General features: G+C 40.8%; 1 protein-coding gene across 4 annotated transcripts in view; it reads right to left on the reverse strand.

Annotated features, from left to right (window-relative positions):
* Positions 1-23802, reverse strand: part of brip1 (BRCA1 interacting helicase 1) — an 89974-nt gene that overhangs the window by 48338 nt on the left and 17834 nt on the right. For all 4 annotated transcript variants that reach the window (XM_030066969.1, XM_030066967.1, XM_030066968.1 and 1 more), the window contains exons 10-16: positions 21020-21152; positions 20063-20211; positions 19752-19929; positions 19103-19243; positions 17763-17924; positions 7067-7226; positions 6051-6172 (exon numbers count right to left, since the gene is read on the reverse strand). In XM_030066969.1, coding sequence (XP_029922829.1) covers positions 6051-6172; positions 7067-7226; positions 17763-17924; positions 19103-19243; positions 19752-19929; positions 20063-20211; positions 21020-21152 — 1045 coding nt within the window. The remainder of the gene's footprint in view (positions 1-6050; positions 6173-7066; positions 7227-17762; positions 17925-19102; positions 19244-19751; positions 19930-20062; positions 20212-21019; positions 21153-23802) is intronic.

A 23802-nucleotide genomic window follows, 5' to 3' on the forward strand; every position in this document is an offset into this window, starting at 1 on the left:
GGCCGTGGCAGGTACAGCCTGTCCCTCTACGCCTTCCGTCATAAGGAGAGATGAGGCGCATCATGCAATGCCACTGTGGTCTGTCTGGGCTTGTGTACATAAACACAAACAAGCACAGTCACAAAAAATCCTAAATGTCACCCCAAAGTTGGACCATGAGTAATCACACCCCATCCAAAAAAGACATGCAAACAACTCCCCAACAACTGCCCTCATAGACATTTCCACTGATAAAAGTTTTTCACAATTTGTATGATACAATCTTGGACTGTAAATGGACTTAAATTTAAGGGCTGCATCGGTGAAAACATAAAACAGCAGTGCAGGGTTTTGGAGACAAATTGTCTAACCCTGTCATGGTAACTCTCACAAAGGCTGGCGGCTCCGTGGTGAGATGTTTGCCAGTCTATGAGACACCAGAGCGGTTAAAGAATCCACTTCTGAAACCACAGCTCGAACAGGAAGGCTGGTAGCCTCGAGCTGCTGGTGTCATCTAAATCCAATCACAGTCCATTTCAGTGTTCGACCCATTGCGTCCCTGGTCTGTATTATGTCGACGTTCAATCTGACATGACAGGTTGCATATGTGAAAAAGCCAATTCTGGCTGCTAGCAAATCTCCTAAATGTGCAAGAAACCACAAGCTAGAAGGGATTAGTTAAAATGTCAAGAGATCACTCGCTTGCTTTGGCCTTGTCCTCTACAGCTACCTGTTCATCCCTAAAAACATATATTTGACCACTAGGCATGATTCGCAGCTGAGCGCATCTGTTTGAGCTACATTTGAGAACAGGCGTGTGTCTATGTGTGGGTGCGTGTGTGTGCGTCAGTGTCAGTGTGCACGCCCCTGGCAGTCCAGGACATCTTGTGCCTGTCACTGAGATTGCTGAGCGCCTCATCTGCCTCATGTGGCTGAGCTGACAGCTGAGTGGCTCGTCCTCAGACAGCATCTATGTGTGTACACACTTATAAGGGCATCAAGCCAGTGCACTCCTTTCCCAACATGCTCAGGGATCAGCTCACACCAAGACTACACACAGGAAGTACAGAATCATACTCATTCTATAAGTTGATAGAGTTGTCTAATAATCTACTTAAAAAGTCAAGTGTTTGCTAATTCGCTAAACAACTGGATAGTGAAATAAGGCTGGAAGATTTTATGTTTCACAATATTTTACATACTTTTGCGATGAAAATTCTTTCATTTGGACTGAGCAGCATGACAACAGACCTTTTTTACAGCAGCTATTGAGACATGAAATAGCAGGTAAACACAGATGTTACTTATGTTATATTCCATTTAAGTGTTGCAGAGTCTTTCCAGTGAACCTGCCTGAACAATAGCATAACTCTGGCTCTGTTAGCCTTAATTAATGTGCATTAGTGTTTACCCTGCTATTCATGTCAAAGTGGTTGCTGTGAAAAGGTTCTGTATGCTAAAGCTTAAGTTTGCCACTGCTTTAATCTTCATTATTCCACTGTGATACCATGTGAGAGTAATAGTGTTCATGTACTGTGACATTCCCTCAGTAGCTGGCGTTAATGCATTATCTTCAGTGTGCCATCCATCATGCCATCCTGTTTGTGATTTCCATGAACTCCTCAACATTCCTCCAAACTGCTCTTAAAGCATCCATCTTGTACACACGCTCACCTCAGAACTAAACGTCTTTAATAAAAGCGCAACAGCAGAGAGACAAAAGTTGTTTGGGTGTCGTAAAAGCTTGGCTGAGGCCTTCATTAGGCTGAGAGAGATGCCTTATCAGCTGTAAGTGTCTTTTTATTGCTTGTTAAAGCCGCTGATTGTTTCGCTCACTCACGCAGCACCCGACTGTTCACTGTAAAACATGCCATTGGAAAAACTCGACATATATATAATACCGGCTTTAGCAGAGCTTTCTCTGCAGAGGACTTTTCAAGTTCAACCTTTGATCTTTGTCACAATAACACAACAGGCCAGTAAAATGCCATGCTATGTGCTTAGGCTGTACAGTCAAAGAGTTATGCCTGTCTGGGAATGCAGGCCAAGCAGGCATCTAGAGTGCTGGAGTCTGTTAAATGGAGAAAGGTTGAGCTTACGTGTCTTATCCTAGCAATGGGGTGCTGTCTTGAGTGTGGCACGGAGTGAATGAGTTAATGTGTCTGGATCTTTGTGTGCTCCTGAGAGAACATGTCAATGCTAGTGCATTTAAGTGAGAGTAGAAATGTGTATCGCCCATGCATATGTGCTTGTGTGCAACGAGGTGCAGCCATTTCAGTGTGTGAGAGACATCTGGTGTGAATATGACAGCGTGAATGTGTTTAATACAGAGCATGCATGCAAGACTATGTGTTAAAAATCCACCCTAAAATACTGTGACACTGTTAAAACACAGCTATTGGTAATGCACCTTGTATCTACCTATGCCAAGTATAGACAATGTGATGTCACATCAAGATATTTGTAACACAGCTACAATGGAGTAGCCTGGCTCTGTGAATTACAGTTCAGTTCAGTTAAAAAAAAAATAAAAAAATTAGTGATTCATATGGCTCACCACTATATGGCAGGACAAAGGTTGTTGTCGCAGTCAAGTTGTACCAGAGCCAGGGAGACCATAGCACATAAGCTAAGAGTGGCTGACACAAGAAAATGGATGATAAACCTATAGATGCTGCTGTCGACACTGTTTGAAACAAATTTAAACTAGAAGCAACTTTGCGCATTGAAGGAATTTCTGAAAGGGAAAGATGTTTTTATGTTCTGCTGACAGGTTTACAAGGAAGTTTATTTGTCATTAAACAACAGGTTGTATAGTGAAATTAAAATGTAGTTCCCTCTTGATTGATTAATTGATTGATTGTGTAGAAAATAGAATTATTAAGCCTGGAGGAGTTCAGATGGTGCATTGGCAAATCACCAGTCTGTTAGCCCAACTTGAATCACTTGTTTGTCCATTTTTTTTTTTTTTTTTTTTGGTGATAGAGAGCTCTGGCATTTGTTATATGCCCATTTACCAACAAATTGACTTGGCATAAACAACACAAGACAAAACTGACATTTGTGGAGATGGCAATATATGCTAAGTTAGGCTGATTTGCAACAGCGCTGTAAAAATACTGAAGCAGTTACTATGTTATCTTAATTGGTTAGCGGGATTCAAATCCCTCCACTTACAGATATCGGCTAACACAGGGGCACTGACAGATTGAATAATGGAGTGGAAACAGAACTGTCATTCAGTTTGAATATCAATGGAGCCTGAAAATAGAACATTTTTCATCAATCAAAAATATTCAGATTCTATAATCACAATCAATAATTTTGCACTAATGTTCAATAGTCAAACAGGATAAAGAGGCAGAAATACCAGTTTTCTGACCAACAGCAGCATAAACAGATCCGTATCTAATGTGGCCATAGCACATGCTTTGTTTTGAGTGAGGAGCACAGCCACATTCACTCACATGGCTCAGTGCTCCTGAACTAGCTGGCTAGTTAGCTAACAGGTCAGACAAAGGATCCTCTTTGAACAAAACTGGGAAAAAGCCCTCTGTAGGGGTTCTTCAGAGACACTGTCATCACATCCTATGAGCACAAGTCAGTGAAGCAGACTGTGGGAAAAGTGGGTGTACTAAAAAAGCAAATCATAGTACTATACACCACATAACATTTCCTGGAATGAACTGAACATCACAAATTGATGTGAAGGATGTCCAAAGGTGGACTTTTTTTTTTTTTTTAAGAGCGTTGTTGTTGTGTGTGTGTGTATGTGTGTGTGTGTGTGTGTGTGTGTGTGTATGTGCGTGTGTATATGACACCTTAAAGAGCCTGCCATGTTTCTGACCCTGTGACCGAACATTGCAGCAGCACCTGTGCTGTTTTAGCATGCTGTCAGGGCTAGCTGCATGGCTTTGACAGTCATTAGTGTCAGTGTCCCCGTCCCCTCAGTGGTCTAATGGGGTCAGCTCACAGAGCTTTACACACGCCCAGGGCTTCTCTGGGGGCCACAGAGCCTTCGTCCTTGACAGAGGAGGAGGAGCAGATAAATGGAGAGGGGAAAAGGGAGGGACAAGCAAAACTTAAAGACACCAGAAATGGAAGAAGAGATGCAAAGAAAGGATGGTGAAAAGAAGAGAGGATAAGTATAGAGACACTAGAATTTAGAGAAATAAGAGGATGGCGTATGAGGTCTTGCAGTCGTGATCACATAATCCCTTCCTTGGTGAATTTTTTTTTAATGATTTTTAACCAATTTTTATTTAACTAATTTAAAATCAAAACTAGACGGTATAAGGAATCTGTTGGTATGTCATGCTAGATTGTGAAAATTTAGCTCCAAATTTAGGCTACATTTTGGGAAGAGAAAAACTGGCATTTTGACCTTTGACCTCAAGATATCTAAATGAAAATGGATCCTATGGGCAGCCACAGGTCTTCCCTTTGCAGAGATGCCTTATGTTAATCCCATGCAGTTTGGGGCAAAAGCCATGAAGGTTTTTGCATACTGTAAAATGGTGTATTTGCGCAGACTGGTGCCTTAACAGTTTTGGAGTTGCATAAATTGGGTTTGACTGGAAAGCTGAGACTTTTGTGGATTCAGTGAGCACAGTTTTATTCCTGTGTGATGATGTTGGCCCCCATAGTAGCCATTTCATTGTAGTGAGACCATTTCTGGAAACTGACATCACTGTATAAAATGACCTATTGTGACCTGAAGATAGTCACAGCTCAGTGAAAATTTACAATGAAAATCCACAAACTAGCGGAAAAGTCAAACAAAAATCACAATAAATGGTAATATCAAATCACAATACTTGTAGAATCGCAACACTTAAGAACCACAACAGCATATCGGCCCAGTCCTAGTGGAAATAATAATGAAAATGTATTAAAATCAGCTGTGGTCAAGGAGGAACCTCTATCATGTAAGTGGAAGACAGACTGGCCAAAAATGTGATGAAAATGTTTCCTAGGCAACTCCTATATATGTCAGAGTTGATCTCCAAACCCCATCCCCACAACAATGGCATCACTTATTGACATCCCTATTCAAAACGTTACCAAAATGGGTCAGGCGGGTGGGATAGCTGGAACAGCGGGTGGTCACAGTTAATAAAAAAACTGACCTGCACCTCACTAGTGTTGACCGTTTACCTCCAGTGGAAGGGAAATACTATAAAAAAAACAAAACAACAAACAAACAAACAGACAAAGCACTCCTTCCCAGAGCCGACAGAGCTGAAACTGACATCTCTGGCTAAGGTGAAGCATCAATCACCCACACGTCTTCCCACACTGACAGAACAGGTTAGAGAAAGCTTCATCATGTCCTGACAGGAAGGTAAAGAGGAGTGAAGGGAAGGAGAGGAGGAGGGAAGGGGACGCAGAAACTTAAAGGTCAGCTTTATCTGTTAAGGACGGGGCAGACACAGCACAATCGCTTTGGGATTTTTTTTTCACGGATCACCAAAAAGGGACGTTCTTTTTTGGTGTGTGTGTGTGTGTGTGTGTGTGTGTGTGTGTGTGTGTGTGTGTGTGTGTGTGTGTGTGTCTGTGTGAGATAAACTTCTTGTGTTGATGCTATCCAAAAACACAGAAGCCAGGCCCAACAATGAAATGGACATTCTTCTAACACATTCTTCAACACTAGTGCTAGATATTTTTTGTGTTGAAGTGTTAACATCTGAGCTTTGTGTAACCTTTTGCACAGACATTTTGATGTCACTGGGGTTTTCATTTGTTGTGGGCAAAATAGTTCCATTTCTGACAGCAGGCATCAGTTTTGTCAACCAGTATTTCAGAAGTTCTGCAATTTTGTTTTTTGTGACAACATTATTCAACACACCTCTCCTCACTTCTTGACTATAAACTTTATTTTTATTTAACACTTTTGATCTCTTCAGACATGAAATCCACAACTGAAATGATTAGGCACATTCAGCGACAGTCTGCGGGATTTCTCAAAAGACATTCTGGGAAAGGCAGGAAGTCATTTCATCTAGCAAAACGGTTAGAACAGCTCTTCATAAATTATCTCCTGGAATGCAGCAAGCCATTTTAATTCTTACCTGGAGGTCTTTGATGTTTGGGAAGGGAATGCCAATGGTGACCACTGCCCTGGCATTGTCATCGGTGAAGTCTAGTCCTTCACTCACTTTACCCCTGCAGACAGCAATCAGTAGGGCTCCATCTATGACAACAACCAAGAAAAAAACAAAAGTGAGTCAGACAATATATTTTCACAGATAATTACAACATTTTGACAGAAAGTGAGACTTGTCAGAAAAAAAAAAGATCCACCAGCTCTTTAATGCTGGCATTAATTACACCCCTTTGGTGTAACATTTGTATGCCCCTCAGGCATACAAAACATTGCCTGCCTGAAGAAGGTCTATGATCGAAAGCTTGCAATAAATTTATAAATGCACAGTGTTTTAGTGTACGGTTGCTGTTTTGTTGTTTTCCTTAGTTTTTAAGTTCAGCTCCAGCACCTATTCTAAGCGTACAGCTTACGGATGAGCGGTGGCTTTTTCTCACCCCTTTGGAATTTAAAATAATTGTCAGTGGAATAAAGTTTTTGTTTTGAGCGTCCTGTCTGACTTTGCATGGTCTGTGACTGCATGATTAAAATGATGATGATTATTATTCATCATTTAATTACCTAAATGCCTAGGTGAATTATCATTCACCTATGCATTTATTATATCAACTAATGTAATACAATTGTAATACAATTGTATCTTTTATATCTCGTTAAGCGTATAATTTTTCAACAAGGGAGAATTCAATATTTCAATGACAGTATGTGAGTTAGGGGTGATAGGTTTTTGTGGAAATTCAACTACCCTAATTAATGTTTGCAATTAGTTTAATGTAACCAAAGTTTAGAAAAAAAAAAAATCTACAGTAAATCAGAGTGTAAAAATAAAACAGAATAAAACAGATTCTGTTTACATTTGCTCCAAGAAAATGATTAATTTATTATCAGAATATCTGATTATCTTGTTGCAGCTCTAATTTACATAAATCAAGTCACAACACTTGTAGCTCGCCCTAAGGCCAGCTTGAGGATATACAGTCTCACCTCTTTCACCACAGTGTCTGATGGCATCATAGTATGTCTGCAGCAGCTCATCAAAATCCCCCTTCCCTCCACCTCGGGGCTCCGTTATCACAGTCTTGCGTTCCTCCAGCTTTTCCCAGAGGCCGGTGTTAGTCCAGCGATCCCGCAGCTTGTCCAGCATCTGACCAAATCATGGAGAGGAGACTGGGAATGATTGATGACTGATGATATGACAAATCTCTTGAAATTTTGGTGCAAACTGTGTGAACTGGTAAGATGAATCTTCAGGGCCCCATCCAGACAACAGTAGAAACTCAAATCAAATGCACTACGACATCAGCAGTATCATGAGGATCAGGCCACAAAGTAGTTAATACAAGGATACAAGGAAGTTTATTTGTCATTATACAACAGGTTGTATAGTGAAATTAAAATGTGGTTCCCTCTTGATTGATTAATTGATTGATTGTGTAGAAAACAGAATTATTAAGCCTGGAGGAGTTCAGATGGTGCATTTAGTAGTCTCACAGCCTGAGGGAAGAAGCTGCTCTGTAGTCTGGTGGTACAGCAGCGAATCAGCATCAATGCACAATATTTTAAAAGGTGACAGCAAATGCTCTTTCAATACGCTGTTGGTCAATGCAGGGTTCAGGCGTAAGGCTGAAAAACATATTTACCGTATTTCCCCAATTAATCGCCTGGGCGTTTAATACGCAAAATCAACTTGGACCCCAGGCGTTTAAAAGAACCAGGCGGCTATTCGCTGCAGACCTTTATTTATTTTTGCACAGACCTGCACCAGACCATTATTGTGATGACAGTTACTGTGCAACATATTTACAGACGGTCGATTTAAGATTACGGTACACCCTTTTTTCTAACGTTAGCTAGCTCTCTTATTTTGACAAAAAACGGAAGTGGCACACAGTTATTGTGCGGCTAATTGTTTACTTCTGCAAAAATAAGGTGAATAGCCTTATTTTCGGTTTACCTCAATATAATGCAAATAATCGCCCCGGCGGTTATTCGGGTGGGCGTTTAATACGCAAAATGGGTGCAGACCCCAGGCGTTTATAAGAACCAGGCGGCTATTTGCGGCCAGGCGATTAATTGAGGAAATACGGTAGCCTTTTTCAACTATAAGAAATTAGCAAGGTGTGCGGTGCTGTGAAGCCTATTTAATGGGTTGCTGAAGTTGCATTGAAAAGACAGGTGTAACCAAAAACTGTCTGAGCATACCTTAAATAAGAAAAATAATATAAAATAAAAGCATGTCCAACAGTGTATGGATACAAAACACCATTTCAATAGCGTTAAGTGCAAGTTATGGCCCTTCAATGGTCAAAATCTTTTTACTTTTATTGGTAGCGGCCACATCAGGCAACCTGATGTATCAAATCACCTACTACTTTGACAGAATTGCATAGACTAGGAAATAGGTCTGATAGATGGTAAGCTCTACCTCAAAGGACAAAGCATGGACTACTTCCTATTTTTAGAAATTGTAGAATTGTAATTCTTTTTCAAGGCTGGTAGAATCTGCACCTTCTAAGAGCTGCTGTTGTGACTGGCCAGGCAGCCTTCCAATGACACTCATAAAGCTGGAAACGCAACATTTGAAGCACAGAGCAGAAAGCCTTCAGCCACCCTCTGCCTCTTCACATCGTATTTTTTCCTTTTCCTATTTGGCAAAAAGCTGATGTCTTCCAACCCCCTCCATAATAAAATCACTGTTGCTGCACTATTGTTGGTGCAAAAAGTCAGTGATTCTCAAGGGAAGAACATTGATCTAAAAGCCCTCTACCTAGCACAGCCCTACTCATGTCTGTACTGTGTGGATTTTATCCTTGAATAAGCATGGCTTCACAATCAAAGAGCATCTTCACTGGATTGGAAAGGTGTTAGAAGGGTCAAGCAGAAGTTCTTCTTGTAGTCAGCAGAAAACTTCTCACTAGTGTCATGCTCTAAGGCCTGAGCGGGAGGCAGCCAAGGCCAATCAAACGGGAGGGTGGGGAGTATTCACTAAGGTCTTGTCCCCAAGTGTGAACCTATCCTGTTTACCTGTAGAAACAACAGCCAAGTCAAGTGCTCGACAAAAACGCCGGCACAAAGTTCTGCAAAGAAATTTAATTTGCAGGGTATGTGCAGCACAGAGGAAAACAAGAGAGTCAGACGGGGAAATGAGACTGTACTAGAGCGTTGAAAGTTTCTTGCATGCCAGTGTGACTGCCTCACAATTGTGAAATGAAGCATGAAGCAGATTTCATCAGGTTGATGCCTCCTAAAGCAAGTGAGGCCAGGAAGTTTACATCAATAAAACATGACACATTCACTAAAGACACAGCGCTACATCGACAAGGACCCCCCTTACATGCGTCTCCAAGTCAGCAAACTGTTTGTCCCGCAATTGCTTTTCAGTCCAATCTTGACCGAAGGATGAATAATTCATGTTATGTACTTTAGGCAGATCTGCCACTAAACAAAACAGCCATTATCTGCCAGGCTGCACTTCGAAAGAAGCTGAATCCACAAGGAGAAGAGGCTGGAGGCAAGTTGCTCTCACTGATAAAATTGATGGGAAGGGGTCAGCAACGTCAGCATTTCAAGATTGGTGTCTCATAGCCAGCATTATTAATTTCTGCCTTGGAATAATGGGTAACCCAATAATAACCCAAGTGTAACCTGATAATAAAATGCCAAGGCCCTTAAAAGACAGGGACACATGCAACCACACAAAGTCCTTGTGCAAAGCTGTTTATATCTACTGAGCTGTAAGTTGTAAAGCCTTATGAGAGTAGAGGGTGAAACACAATCCAGTGCCACTCAGTTACCAGTTGGGTTGCTGGGGGTAATGGTCGCTAATGCTTTTATCTCACAGACCCTATGAGTAAACATCACTGGGTGTTTGCCTGAGACACAGCCATTTAATTACAGACAATGTTTCCGTATCCTTCATCTTGACAGAATGGCGCCTGGTTCAGAGGCAGTGGAGCCAGCAGTAGGACTGAGGGCGACAAGCTGGCTCCCTCGGACTCTGTTAGCCAATATAGAGTCAGGCAGCCGTTTATTAAACTATTAAAAGAAAAACCCACCCTAATCAATTAAACAATATGAAAAAACAGTTATTGATGAGGTACCCTTCATCCCTGGGTTCATTCTGGTTGCTGATTTTTTTTCTTATTCCAGTGACAAAACATTGACAATGTGTCACCAAGTCAAGATATTCCCTGCATAGCTAGAAGAGTTTGAAAAATACAATATTTCAGCAAACTAGTTTGGGTCTCAAGAATAAGCTTTTCTTTCTAGACCACCATTAAACAAAATTTAATGACCATAAAGGGTAAAATGCATCAAAGAAGGCAAGAGATACCAGCTTCTCAACTGATTGTATACTCAATGCACCAGAAGGCAAGTTGGTTGAGACAAGTTTTCGGGAGGATGTCAAAATTCACAGAGGGAAAAGTCTATAGCAGAAGCAGAAAACACAGGCTGAGGAACAGTGGACTCAAGGAAGTTCAAAATACAATATAACTCAAGGTATACTGGGAATATCACAGAGTAATTACATGTAGCAGTGTAAGTGTATCGCAGGCTAGAATTTTCCCTCGGCTGTTACCATATATAAAATATTAAAGTATGATTTTTAACCTGGACCCAAACCATTCTGACGAAATTGTTGTTAGAACATCCACTAATTTAAAAAATTCTCCACAGCGCATTATGCCCCGACTTTGTCTGCCACATACAACTAGGGCTTAACAATTAACTGAATTATTATCAAAATCGCAATATCGCCAAGTGCAACATCCAAATTGCAGGAGCTACAATTTATTGACAAAAGTAAAATATGTGACAACACATTGTTGCCTCCAGGAATCTGTAAAGAGGATGCAAAAGACTGATTAATGTATAATCAGTCACAGTTTTCACTGACTAAATCTACTGTAGATTTAATCGACTGGAAATCCTGTAGTTTCTGTCAACTACAAAAAAATTAGACATCTAAATTTAAATGCCAATTTAGCCAAAGACAAAAATAAAAATTTGCTGTCAAAAGTATCACTGCCCCTTATTGTTGACTGCCTGCCTATTTCCCTTTATGTCTGCTTCCCACACTTGTCTGCTGTTCCAATGTTTGTGTTGTAAATTTCCTGATGATCAGTGCCTGCTGTTAGTCCTGTATTTTAATTGATAATGCCTTGGTGTTGTACTTAAGTACTCATGTTTGACAGAGGAGCTTTTCTGTTGTGGATTCAATGAGCTCTCCAACACCTTAGCAATTACTCCCAGGAGGGTAAACAGACAGTCTAGATACTTAAAAGAAACATCAGAGTTGCATGAGATTACAATCATCAAAAATTTCTGCAATTATATCAAACCACATCACATCCCCAGGTAACAGCAGTCCTATGCAAATAACACTATAGCCGTGTACCATTTTCATCTTGTTTAAAAGGCTTCCACAACATAGAAACAGTAAACATGTCATCCCCCCTGAATGGCACACAGTTGTAGTGTGGCACTAAGTAGAAAATATGTTACCTCATGTTTTCTTAATGACATGTGACAGAGGGATAAAGGGGAACTGAAGGTGCCACTCATTGGTATCCCCAGATACTGTGTGTCACATACAATTAAATGCTGTGATTGAGATTTCCAGGACAATTTTGAAAGTGGTACACAGCAATGAGATGTTTAATTTCACAATGTTCATCATCCAAGTTTCAGCATTATTCTAGTGCTGCAGCTAAAGATTATTTTCATTGTTGATTAATCTGTCTTTTTTTTCATTAGCCAATTCATCATTTAGTCTATAAAATGTTAACAGAGTCCAAAGCGATGTCTTTGAATTGCCTACTTAGCATGACCATCAGCTAACCAACCCCATCAGCATTTGAGAAGCTGTATCCAGCAATTGGTTGGTATTTTCATGAATAAAACAATTACTTATCAAAACTACAATCAATTTTCTGTCCATCCACTAATCGCTTCAACACACTAGGCTATACCCTGTTTTTCCAGAAAATCCAATCACAAGCAACAAACACGTTTTATTTGACACACAAACAATTAAATATTATAGTTCTTCCACTGGGTCAATCAGTGGAATTTTAAAAACAGAATAGAGGAATGAGACAACATTCCCTTGGAGATGACTTATGGTTTTTGGCACATAATTTTACTCCACAGAATTCTGTGTTTATTAAATTCTTCTCTGTGTGTATTTGGTGATATGACAATGGCATATATGTGCTGTATGTTGGGGGCAGGGGCACAAGGCATGCTGGAGGGGGGGTGTTGCTGATGAGCACAGAGCCTTCATGATTAATTTAGGGAAGTTCTCTAACAAAGAGCTGGTGTGTAACTGACAGACAGCGGTACGTTGCGGTTCAATGTAAAATGTCAATCTGTGTGCTCGGCCTCCGCTCAGGTGCACAAGTGGCAAGAAAAAACCAACAGCACCCACAATAGGGTTAAAACACCATACTGGCACCATACATTATGTACCAAGCTGTATGAGCACATTGTAACACAATTAGATAACATTTATATTTAAAAAAAAAAAAAAAAAAAAAAAAAAAAAAAGTCCATGCACAAGGTACCTGGGTAACCAAACGCAATATCTATCTGCAAAAATAATCCAAATACATAAAACCTGACAGATCAACTGCATCATTTCAGTGTCTGAGTTTTCACCTGTAATTCCAATTGGCTTTATATTAAGTAACTGTGAGTGTATGGATGGATTAAACATCAGTCTGATTAACCAAATAAAAGTCCACAGTGAATTTAAATTAAAAATTTATGTGTATATATATATTGCAACAGTGCCTGAAACTTTGACAACACTAAGGTAGACGCAGACTTTCCAGCAGGGCTGAACAGTTAATCAAAATATTATCAAAATCACAATATGGCCAAGTGAAATATCCAAATCACAGGACCTGTAATTTTTCGATAAAAGGTAAAATGTGTGACAAAATATTGTGGTAAATGGAGTATTATGGTGCAACAGAGACACCCTGGCCTATGAACTGTATTTTCTATATGTTAGAAGACATGCTTGTTTGGTAAAGATGCCAGCAAAAATCACATTAGCATATTTTTCAGTTAACATGAAAATTATAAAGCAAAAGTGATTGTTCCTACTAAAATTGTGAACTGCATTAAAACCACATATCCGTCAAACCAACTGCATAATTATTTTTTTACAGTATTGTTCAGCCCTACTTTCCAGCCAGACAGGGAAGCTAACAGCAATCTATTTAGAAGCCACCACTCCTATAATCAACTGAGAGATCTTACAGCAGCACAGTTAAGCTGTTGGGCAACATAAAATGGAGCAAGCAGTATTTAGCATGCTGGCGTAAAAGGCACAACAAAGTGTGAATAATTCATTGTCATTTCTAGGCATGGTAGGTGCAATGCTCAGCTTCCGCCAGTGACACGGTAAAGTGGGCCAGATCCTTTCGCCCACTGGGACAGGGTGGTGAGACTGCCACAGAGAAGCACTGAACTGTACACTTCTCCTCCTTGCACTTTTACACTCCCCCCCAGCCACCCACTCCACCATCTCTCCATCCATCTTTCACCTACTCTGCATCCGGCCTCTCGTTATCTCCTTCCCTGTGTCCCTGGTGTCAGTGAGCTGTGTGGCGACACATCGCGGCTCCTCTAGCGCCTGCTGAATTATGGAGGGGGTTTGGAGGCGGTGGCATTAATGAAACATGCGGCCAGGAGCCACATTTCGCAGTGGCAAGGGGAGACGTGTTGTTGCACTGTAAATTATTCAGTCCCAAAATATCACAGCGACCATCACGCCAAGGCTGGTGGCGAGGAGCCACCTGCCACCTCTGGCCTGCCACTCCTCCCCTGTTGTCTGCTCTGCACCTCCTCGCCACACTAATGGTGACAACTCAACACTGCAAAAACGTTGCCTACTGCCCACAAAAGCAGTCACTTATATCTCTTTTGTCTGGCTGTCAAAACTTATGACAGGATCTGAAGCAGGGCCCTCTAAGATTTTTTCATGTTATGGAGCCCCATAGCAAGTCAGACTCCCATTGGATCAGCATGATCACAGTTAGTCCTAGGGGCCAAATTATTCTTGATGTTGATTTCACACTGAAAATCTTAACAGTTGAAACTTTCTATATAATTAGAATAGTCATTTCTCTTCACTATGTAATTGTATTACAAGGTCAAATACCTGATACCTGCTAATAATGTAATAATTTGTCAAAATGTAATTGACCCAGCGGGGTCAAAGATACTGAATATCTAGCTCAGTTTTGGCTTGGTGGTGGCAACAATCAAGTTTATATTGTAAATAATGTTTCCCCTATGTTTTGTCCAAAACAGATCAGCAGAGGCTCAAAAACTGTGTGTGACGGACAGATGGATGGAGTTCAATCTGTAATCCCTTCCCTGATCTTTATTCATGTGGGACAATACACTAATCCTCATTTTGTTGAGAATATCACCCTTTAAAGGACCCCTGATGTCATTAAAATCCCACTTTCAGAGCCAGTGATCTGGAGGAATTTCCACACTGCAGAAACACAGGTGGGGCCACAGGCACTGGCTTCACAAACCTCAATTTATTCATTCCTGCTCGTTTTCTGTAGTGCTCTGAAATGCAACTGTGCTCACAGGTTACGGCCAAGTAAGAGAAGGACAGAGGTTACACTTGATGAGTAAAAGAATGTTTTCTTAAAGTCTGATAGTGTGAGCCTGCCAAAAGCTCCAACGTAGCAAGACAGCAATAACCCTGAAGTTTCCACTGTAAAGACTCATATAAAACATCATCTGAACTCTTAAAAAATCAGGGAGATATGCTACACTGAGCAAAATGACCTGTGAACCTAATATATGCTCACACGCACTAATGTACACACACACACACAGAGAGACTCACTTCCAGATAACAGTACATCTGGAGCCGGATGATTGGTGCTTCAGATACCCCTGAGGTACTGATGACAGTGTGTGTTGGAGGGTGTGTTCACCCTGCAGTCCAGTTTGACTTTGATTTGACACACACTCGGCAGAGCCAAGGCGCCAGTGCTGGGTGCGTCTTCACACAGACAGCTAGGCGACATAACTCCTAATGGCCCTTATCTTAATCTCCTTTAAAAGCATCTTCCACTCCCCCCAATCTTTTCACCTCTGCAAAACCCGCTTTTTTTTTAATAAACCATCAGTCCCCCCCCCCCCGTGGTGTGTTGGTCCCTTCCTCTGGCGGCTGGGACCAGACGGTGAGACCTGCTATGGTTTTAATGGGCATTAACTGGGGGGCTGTTGAGGCTGAAGTACTACAAAACCACAGTACCAGTGAAGGCTCTCTGGGAAAGAGTGTGTGTGTGAGTGAGAATGATTATGGGCATACTTTTTGTGTTTGTGTGTCTTGCAATGGAAACCCATAGAGCTGCGTGCTATAATATGCCACACACTGCAGAGTTCCCTTTGCATTTTTTTTAGCTGGAGTGCACCCATGCCTTTGCTGGAAAAGGGCACCTACAGCTACAAAAATGTAAATAGAGTTAAATTAATTCTTTGGGACTTATTGCCCCTACTTCTGCTAACAATAACCATACAACAGATTACAACAGAACTGTCTATATATTACAGGTACCCAGAGCAGAAGGGTCCAGCTACAGAATCCTGGTCTGGCTGGTCAAGCCTATAAACCATAGCAACCATAAACCTAAGCCTAACCTTAACACTGCGGGTGAATCAAAGACATGCCATGAGCATAGGGGTGGCATATTACACATGTCAGTGTAAACAAATTTCCCAAATGCTTTTTGAGTAAGGAAATGCATTTGATGTTTATTAGGCCTCAAGGACACACACACAATGCAAATCTGAAAATTCTGAATGTAAACAAAGCAAAGTGTTTTACAAGGAAAACTAAATTTTGTTCCTGTAAGATCAAAATAAGAGCTATGCTAAAACTATGCTAGTGCGAATGACCCTGGAACTAGAATGACCCAGAGGCATATCTGGGCCTGTCAACTAAAATTGCTTCCATCTCTATATCTAGCTTATTAGACAGGAAACAAACAATATTGGTTTTTATTTCCTTTAAGCAATATTGTACACAGTGTGAACACAGCCCACTCTGTGCATCTGAAATGAGTATGTTTATGAGTGTATAATACTGAGGGAGCGCAGCAGACAGAACAATGAGGGGCACCTCGTTTGACTCTACTCTCTCTGTAGCAGGGCCAGCAGAGCGCAGAGTGGGCTGAGCCATCACCTACACACACTGAAGAGGGACTGAAGATGACCTATTCTCTCTCTATGTCTGTCGCACAGCCACGCATAGACACACACGTTGTCATGGGGCAGACGGGACTCAGTGGCACCAACAAGCCCTCCATGGGCTCCAATTAATACCCAAGCCCTTCATATCTCCTCATCTCCTCATCTTTAAGAGCTGACTGTAGATTAAATATTAATGCATCTGCACACGCATACACACACAGACACACACATAGATAAGAGACTCCTACATGTCTATTGATAGTTAAAAACAAAAATAATAATCCAGTCCTCACAAATGTTCTTTCCCTGGCATCACAGGCTGACAAAAAGAAAAGGAAAATGAGAAAAAGGTTTAGCAAAGAGCTTTCCTTTGGATATCAATTTCATATGTCATGTTTAAGATATTTCAAAGTGAATACCAAACATGGCTCACAGAGAAATCAAACAAAGGCACTGTGCATAACGCATATTGAAACAGAGAAAAAAAACAAAGTGGCGCAAAATGTCATGATTTCAGATTTTATTAGCTTACACCAACCTTGTCCGGTTTAAAGATTAAAATGTAATTTATCAAATGATTTACTGAAACGGGATGTTGAGGTGGAACAGAACATTGAAGCCTGATGTCTGCCTGAAGGAAATGGGGGTTTTGAGAATACACCATGTTGCCACTCACTTCATAGTTGTGAAGTTGCAGGTTTACAAGGGAATATTAGAAACTACAAACTTAGAATTTGGGTGGCATTAAATGTTAAATAGATTCTTCATTTGTGACTTTAAACTACTGAGTCTACTGGGCAACACACATAAGAATTTCATATGTGCAACATGGAGAAACACACACATACACACACAATGAAACATGAAATCCAGTTAGCCCTTACTAGGTTAATGTGACAGCTGAGCTGGAGTGGAAATTAATTTTTCATCAACAAAAATGGATAACACACAAAGGGAGGACAAAGTGTCTATCAGTAGGCTCTTAGAGGTGCCCTCATTAACTGAAAGATGATACAGTTTTGGGACGATGGTGGCATCTTAGAGATGACAAGTAACCCCATTGATTAGTAATGACCTGACAACATCCACAGCTGGTTAGCAATGGGAAGTGTGGGAAAACATCATATGGTTTGAAAACTGTCACTTGTGTGCATGAAACAACTTGTATGCGTAAGCATCCACATACGGCTATGTGTTGGCCAATGCATGGTCTCTTGCTCCTCCCAGTGGCAAATTGTGGAAAACAAATATTCCAACAGAGAGGCATCATCTCTCCTCTCAAGTTACATCGCAGCTTAAAGCCCCCTCACAGAAATACATTTTTGCCTCATTTGTAATTGCAATAAAAAAAAAGGTAAAAAAAAAAAAAAAAAAAAATCCACTTTGGCTGTGTCACAAGACCACAAATTTTATGGCCTGTGCATCATGTTGTCGGTGGTTTGTTTACCTTGTAGGAAGGCAAGAAGCAGAGCACCCCCTTGGCTACAGTTTGGCAGATGTGCAGCAGCAGGGCGCCCACCTCATCCTGGAAGGCGTACGTCTCGGCATGCTGAAAGGTGGCACACAGCTTTCTGCCTTGGGGCCCTGAACCCACAGTGCCCACCCACACCTGTTGATAGGGAATTTGAAATTTTAAGCTCCTGTGATAAATATAAGAGAGACTTGCAAGTTTAAAAAGGAATTATAGGTCCCTGACCAGGATGAGGTGGACTTTGCTACCGAAGAGCAAGCAGTTCTTACTCTCACTTACTCTTTTTTGGCTATTGTCTTTTTTGGAATTGTCTTTTAACCTTTTACTCATTTCTTGCAAATTTTTCAGGTCATTTCTTGCTGATTTGCTCATATACTTTTTTTTAACCATGATTTTTAAAAACACCAAGTGAATTTTCTCAGGTTTTAAAGGACTTTCACAAGAATTTAAACACAGGAAATCTGATGTTGATCTGACATTTTAATATATAATTGTAATAACTACAAATAGATTTATTCTGTTTTGCATATTTTTAGGTAATTGTTTTTTAGAGGACTGTCTTGTCATTTTCACCTTTGCTAATTTTTCACTAATATTTTGGTAAGTTTTTGCTATTTGCCAACTGCCTTTTTCCCATGTTTGAAAAAAAAAAAAAAAAAAAAAAAAAAAATCAAGGCCAGGAATCAAAGGGGTAAAATATGTAACGTATGATGCTTTGCTTTTTAGGAAACACACTGACCATAACATAACATCTTGTAGTAAGCAGCTGCTAACACTAGAAGAATTTCATTAGTCTGGGTTTTGAATGGAGAGTACGATAAATGCTGTATCAGAGGATTTTCCATTATCATTATATTATTATAATAATTATGCTGTTATTTAGGACAACAGAGGAATGTTACATAAATGCCATTAGCTTTATGTAGACTGTTACCTAGCGAGTTAGCAGTCAAATCATGCATACAGTGAAAGTTTGCTATGAACATCCAATAATGCTGGCTTTGATGACTTCACTTTGGTCCTGATGTTCTGCTTCTACTGTTTCTGACTAATTAGTGAGCTAAATACATGGATTCCAACAGAGACGTACACTGCCTTTTCAGCAGACAAATACTGGTGTGATCTTTAAAAAAGGTGATCAGTCAAATCCTACTCTAATGCCTTGCAACTGTATTCTCTGTAACTCTTAACTCGCTATGTAGCGAGTGAGTTAAGATCTTAAGGCCTTTGTTCAGGTATGCTTTCGATCACGCTGCCTCAAGCCATGTGTGCAGCAGATTTTGTAGAGGCTCACTGACACAAATACTCCTACTAACCTGGGACTTGCTGATAACATGACTGGCCTCCAGCTGGATGGAGAACTGTACCCCAAGTTCAGAGGAGAAGGAGCCCATGGGTGACAGGGTACCTGAGGTCAGCACAATGCTGTGCACTGACCCACCCAAGTCAGAGAAGGCCTGGGAAATATACACAAACACACAAACCTCACAAGGGGTTTTTCATCCCTCATTTATACCATCATGCAAATATTTGTAGCGGACATTGCCTTCATGGCTCAGTATGGACAATAACACTGCAATGAAAATACCCTGCACAGGAAAGTATTATGTTGCTGTAAATATGCAAAATTAGCCCCCGGATCACGAAACCCATTTTCAATGCTATTTTATACAAAATCAGGTCATGTGTGTTATTTTAAAACTTGCTCACTCACCATTAATTAAAATTCTTTAATTAATAATGAAATGCTACCATGTTCAAATATCAATGCTTAAAACCTTTTGAAATACATTTTCAAAATGTTACCAGTCACTGTTGTGGGTTATTTTTCTGCAAAAGTCAAATTTTACTTGCATTCTGCTTTTGTCAGGTAATATTCTTAATCTGCCAAGACAATTCATCTTAGTTTTAGTTAGGTGGCTAAACCTGGACCACAGAGAGTGTCCACCAGGCCTAACCTCTCACCACGGCAGGGTTGAGGCACCAGAAGCTGAGGGTCAAGACCTCAGTCTTGACTCGGATGGTCTGGCGTCGTCGGTGCCTTGGCCGGGCAAAGAAGCCCTGGGCATCAGGGACATCAGGCTGAGTCTGGTTGGTCCAAGCATAGCTCTGCTGTAGAGCCACCCGATAGTCTTCAGCAAACCTACAAAGACACAGAACAAGAATACTATACAGCCCACATCTTTAATGCCTCATCTGATACACTAGGGTGATTCAGCATTTTTACATCAAGTCTTGTCAGATGGATCTTGCTAACAGGTTGCATTGTCACTAACTTGCAGTTGTCCTTGTAAAGGAAGTCCAGCACCATAAAGAGACTTTTGAGGACAGAGATGGTGGCTGAGTTAATGACTGGGACCAGCACTGTGTCCTCGTTACCGGGACCAACACGCTCCTCTTTCTCCAGAACCTTTGTTAGGTGTGTCTGTCAGTGCGAGAAAAAGAGAGGGGGAAATATGGAGAGATGAGTGAGAAGCAAACCTGCTGCTGATTATCACAAAGCATCTAAAACCAAATATCAATTGCCCACAGTTAACTGACCCAGTTCACTTTGTATAGAACACCAACTGGCCCATATCTCCGGAACCAAATCTCTTGGTGACTTGGAACCAAGGTTTGCCGGAGGGTTTTGAGGAGTCTCCGAACAAACTGGTCTTGTCACATATCTCCATAACCTTCCAATCCAGAAATATAAAATTTTGACACTTCTTAAATTGACTTTTGGCCCATAACAAAGATGTGGTGATGATGGAAATGGGTAATTCTCTCATAACCGTAGCATTGCTGCGATGTAGTTATCGTCACAGCTCTACTTCTGTATAGTACATTTAAATATCAGTATGTCACTGTGAAACTGATTGTGATCATTTGTTACAAATAAACAAAGGAGACCATAGTCTAGATTACTAACAGCCTTTATTTCACACCAAATTGCTTCTATGGCAACTTTAAAAGTTTTAGCTCTGCTTGCACTGGAAGAAAACCCTCTTCCTGTTTTGTGTGATAAAGTGGCCTGGCAGAGAAAGCAAAAGTAGGCTTTAAAAAAAAATTCTAAAAAGCAAAAAACAGCAACAATATGCCTGTCCTGAAAACAGTCAGCAGAAGAAGACAACGATGACATACACAAACAAAAAGGTTCCAGTACTTCTTGCTCTTAATGAACAAGCAGCAGAACTTGTAAGAATGTGACAAAGCCGAACAGTCTACAAACAAAACATAACAAGTTGGTCTACCTTCAACATGCCAAAGGTGCCAGCAGTAATTCCAATGCCATGGAAGATGCCCAGGACTTCCTTGCCGGTCCATACTTTACAGGCAGTCTCAAAGCCTCGCTGTGACAGCAGGCTTTGGCTTTCCTGCATCCAGCTAAACCATGAAGAAAACATTTTATGGGCATCACACACAAAGATATTAGTTCTAACTCAAAGTAATTATCCACCCACATTTCATGGACCAATGTAATACAGCAGGAATCCGTAAGATTTGTTGATTACTTACTTAACATTACTTCTTGCCTTACACGATAACAAATGCCAGACAGAAGAGTTTACTTAGGTGTGAATATACATATCAGGTCAAATTAGGTAACTACAGGCAAAGCTGTCAATATTTTGTGCCAATATTCAGAATCGACAAGTCTGGCCATTTGCGTATATTTATGTGCTTGCCTTGAAAAGGCAACACATCTTAAAATCTTGCATATTTAATCTTTTTATTAGTGGGCAAGCTGCAGCTTGCACACTCATGTTATTCCTACTATTTCTTTATTATGTGCTTGCCTTGAAAAGGCAACACATCTTAAAATCTTGCATACTTTTTATTTTTATTATAGTTTATTATTCCACTCTTTTTTTGGCGCGCTACTCCTCCTATTGTGTGGTACATTTTATTTTCTGCTCAGACTTACTATCATTGACAAAAAAGCATTTGTTTGACCACTAGTTTTAGGTGATTTTTCACAGAAGCAGGACTGTCACTCATGCTGTGTGCTTCTTAGAGCCTCATTTCTGGCTCTGCCCACACAAGCCCCAGTGGTACAGTGGATAGTGTCTCTGCCTGCCATGCAGGAGACCAGGGTTCAACTCCCCGCCTGGGCAAGAGCCACAACACTACACAACCCACAAACAGCATAGGGCTGGTGATTTAGCACATGTCCAGGCGCTCGCAAGGCAAGCACATCAAAGTTTCTTCAGAAACTTTATAAAGTCTAGTTATGTGCTTGCCTTGAAAAGGCAACACATCTTAAAATCTTGCATACTTTTTATTTTTATTATAGGTTATTATTCCACTCTTTTTTCGGCGCGCTACTCCTCCTACAGCTTTGGTTTTAGGCCCACACAATGAATTGGGAAAATGTGTGGCCCCATTGGGAGAAGTGTGCTATTACTTTTATAAGGAATCCCACTCACGGAATTCTCAAAATTCCAATTTTTCTGAAAATTTCGGCCATAGGAAATGAATGGCCAAAACTTTGGAAGGCTCCAGAGCCCAGAGCTTTGGACCTGCGTCCACGCACCAAATACGAAAAATGTGTGTCTTGTGGAGAAGAAGTGTGTCAATTTTCAGACCGATTGGACTTTGCGATTTTTCATAATTCACAATTTAAATCACGATTTTGCCCTCATTGAAAAAGAATGGGAAATCGGCAGACACTCATGCATTTTCAAAGCCTCACAGCTCCTTCATTCTTTGGCGCACAGACTCCATTCAAAGCTTAAATGACTAAGCAGACCTTCAACTTTATGTGTGTCATCTTCAATTTTTCATGTCTGCTTTAGTTTGCCATAAAACACAGTTTAAGTTTGGAGTTATTTTTGAGCCGCCTCTGACTTTTGTATGAGTGTGTATTGCGTGAGCTAGAGTGGCATTCCTGAGGGCTAGAGTGGAGCAGCCCTTAAAATTCGCCTAAAACTTTTGTCTTTAACTTGCTCTCCTGGCCACAATTTTCACTCCACATGCATAATTTTTTGGAAAGTAGTAGGAAAACTAGTTCTGCTTTGAAAAATGTAAATACAAAAGCAAAGTACCTTCGACTTTTTAAACTGTGACCCTTAACAAGGCAGGAGTGCCAGCTCTCTCCCCCATAGACTCCCATTATATCTGGAATGCAAAGTCTCGGGAGAGAAGCAGAAAGACACACTTTTTACACTCGCTCTAGGGTGGGCATTTTTGGGAGTTGGAAAATAATTTTGACACACTTTGAAAGCCCAAAGCCTTACCTTTCTCATGGTACATTTTATTTTCTCATGCTGTGTGCTTCATAGAGCCTCATTTCTGGCTCTGCCCACACAAGCCCCAGTGGTACAGTGGATAGTGTCTCTGCCTGCCATGCAGGAGACCAGGGTTCAACTCCCCGCCTGGGCAAGAGCGACAACACTACACAACCCTCAAACAGCATAGGGCTGGCGGTTTAGCGCATGTCCAGGCGCTCGCAAGGCAAGCACATCAAAGTTTCTTCTGAAACTTTATATCCTCTAGTTATTAGTGGGCAAGCTGCAGCTTGCACACTTATGTTATTCCTACTATTTCTTTATTAGTGGGCAAGCTGCAGCTTGCACACTTATGTTATTCCTACTATTTCTTTATTTCTTTATTTCTTTATTTCTTTATTTCTTTCTTTATTTATTATTCCGTACGTTTTTTGGACCGTAACTCCTCCTACAGCTTTCATTTTAGGCCCACACAATGAATTGGGAAAATGTGCGTCCCGATTGGGAATAGTGTGCTATTACTTTTCTAAGGAATCCGACTTACGGAATTCCCAAAATTCCCATTTTCCTGAAAATTTCGGCCATAGGAAATGAATGGCCAAAACTTTGGAAGGCTCCAGGGCCCACAGCTTTGGACCTGCGTCCACGCACCAAATACGAAAAACGTGTGTCTTATTGAGAAGAAGCAGGGTTTCGATTTTCAGACCGATCCGACATTCCGTTTTTCCGCAATTCCAGTTTGAAGTTGGAATTCCAGACGCAATACACACTAATGGAGTTGAGCTAGAGTGGCATTCTTGGCATTC

The sequence above is a fragment of the Myripristis murdjan genome, chromosome 13 (assembly GCF_902150065.1).
Source record: "Myripristis murdjan chromosome 13, fMyrMur1.1, whole genome shotgun sequence".
NCBI lineage: Eukaryota > Metazoa > Chordata > Actinopteri > Holocentriformes > Holocentridae > Myripristis > Myripristis murdjan.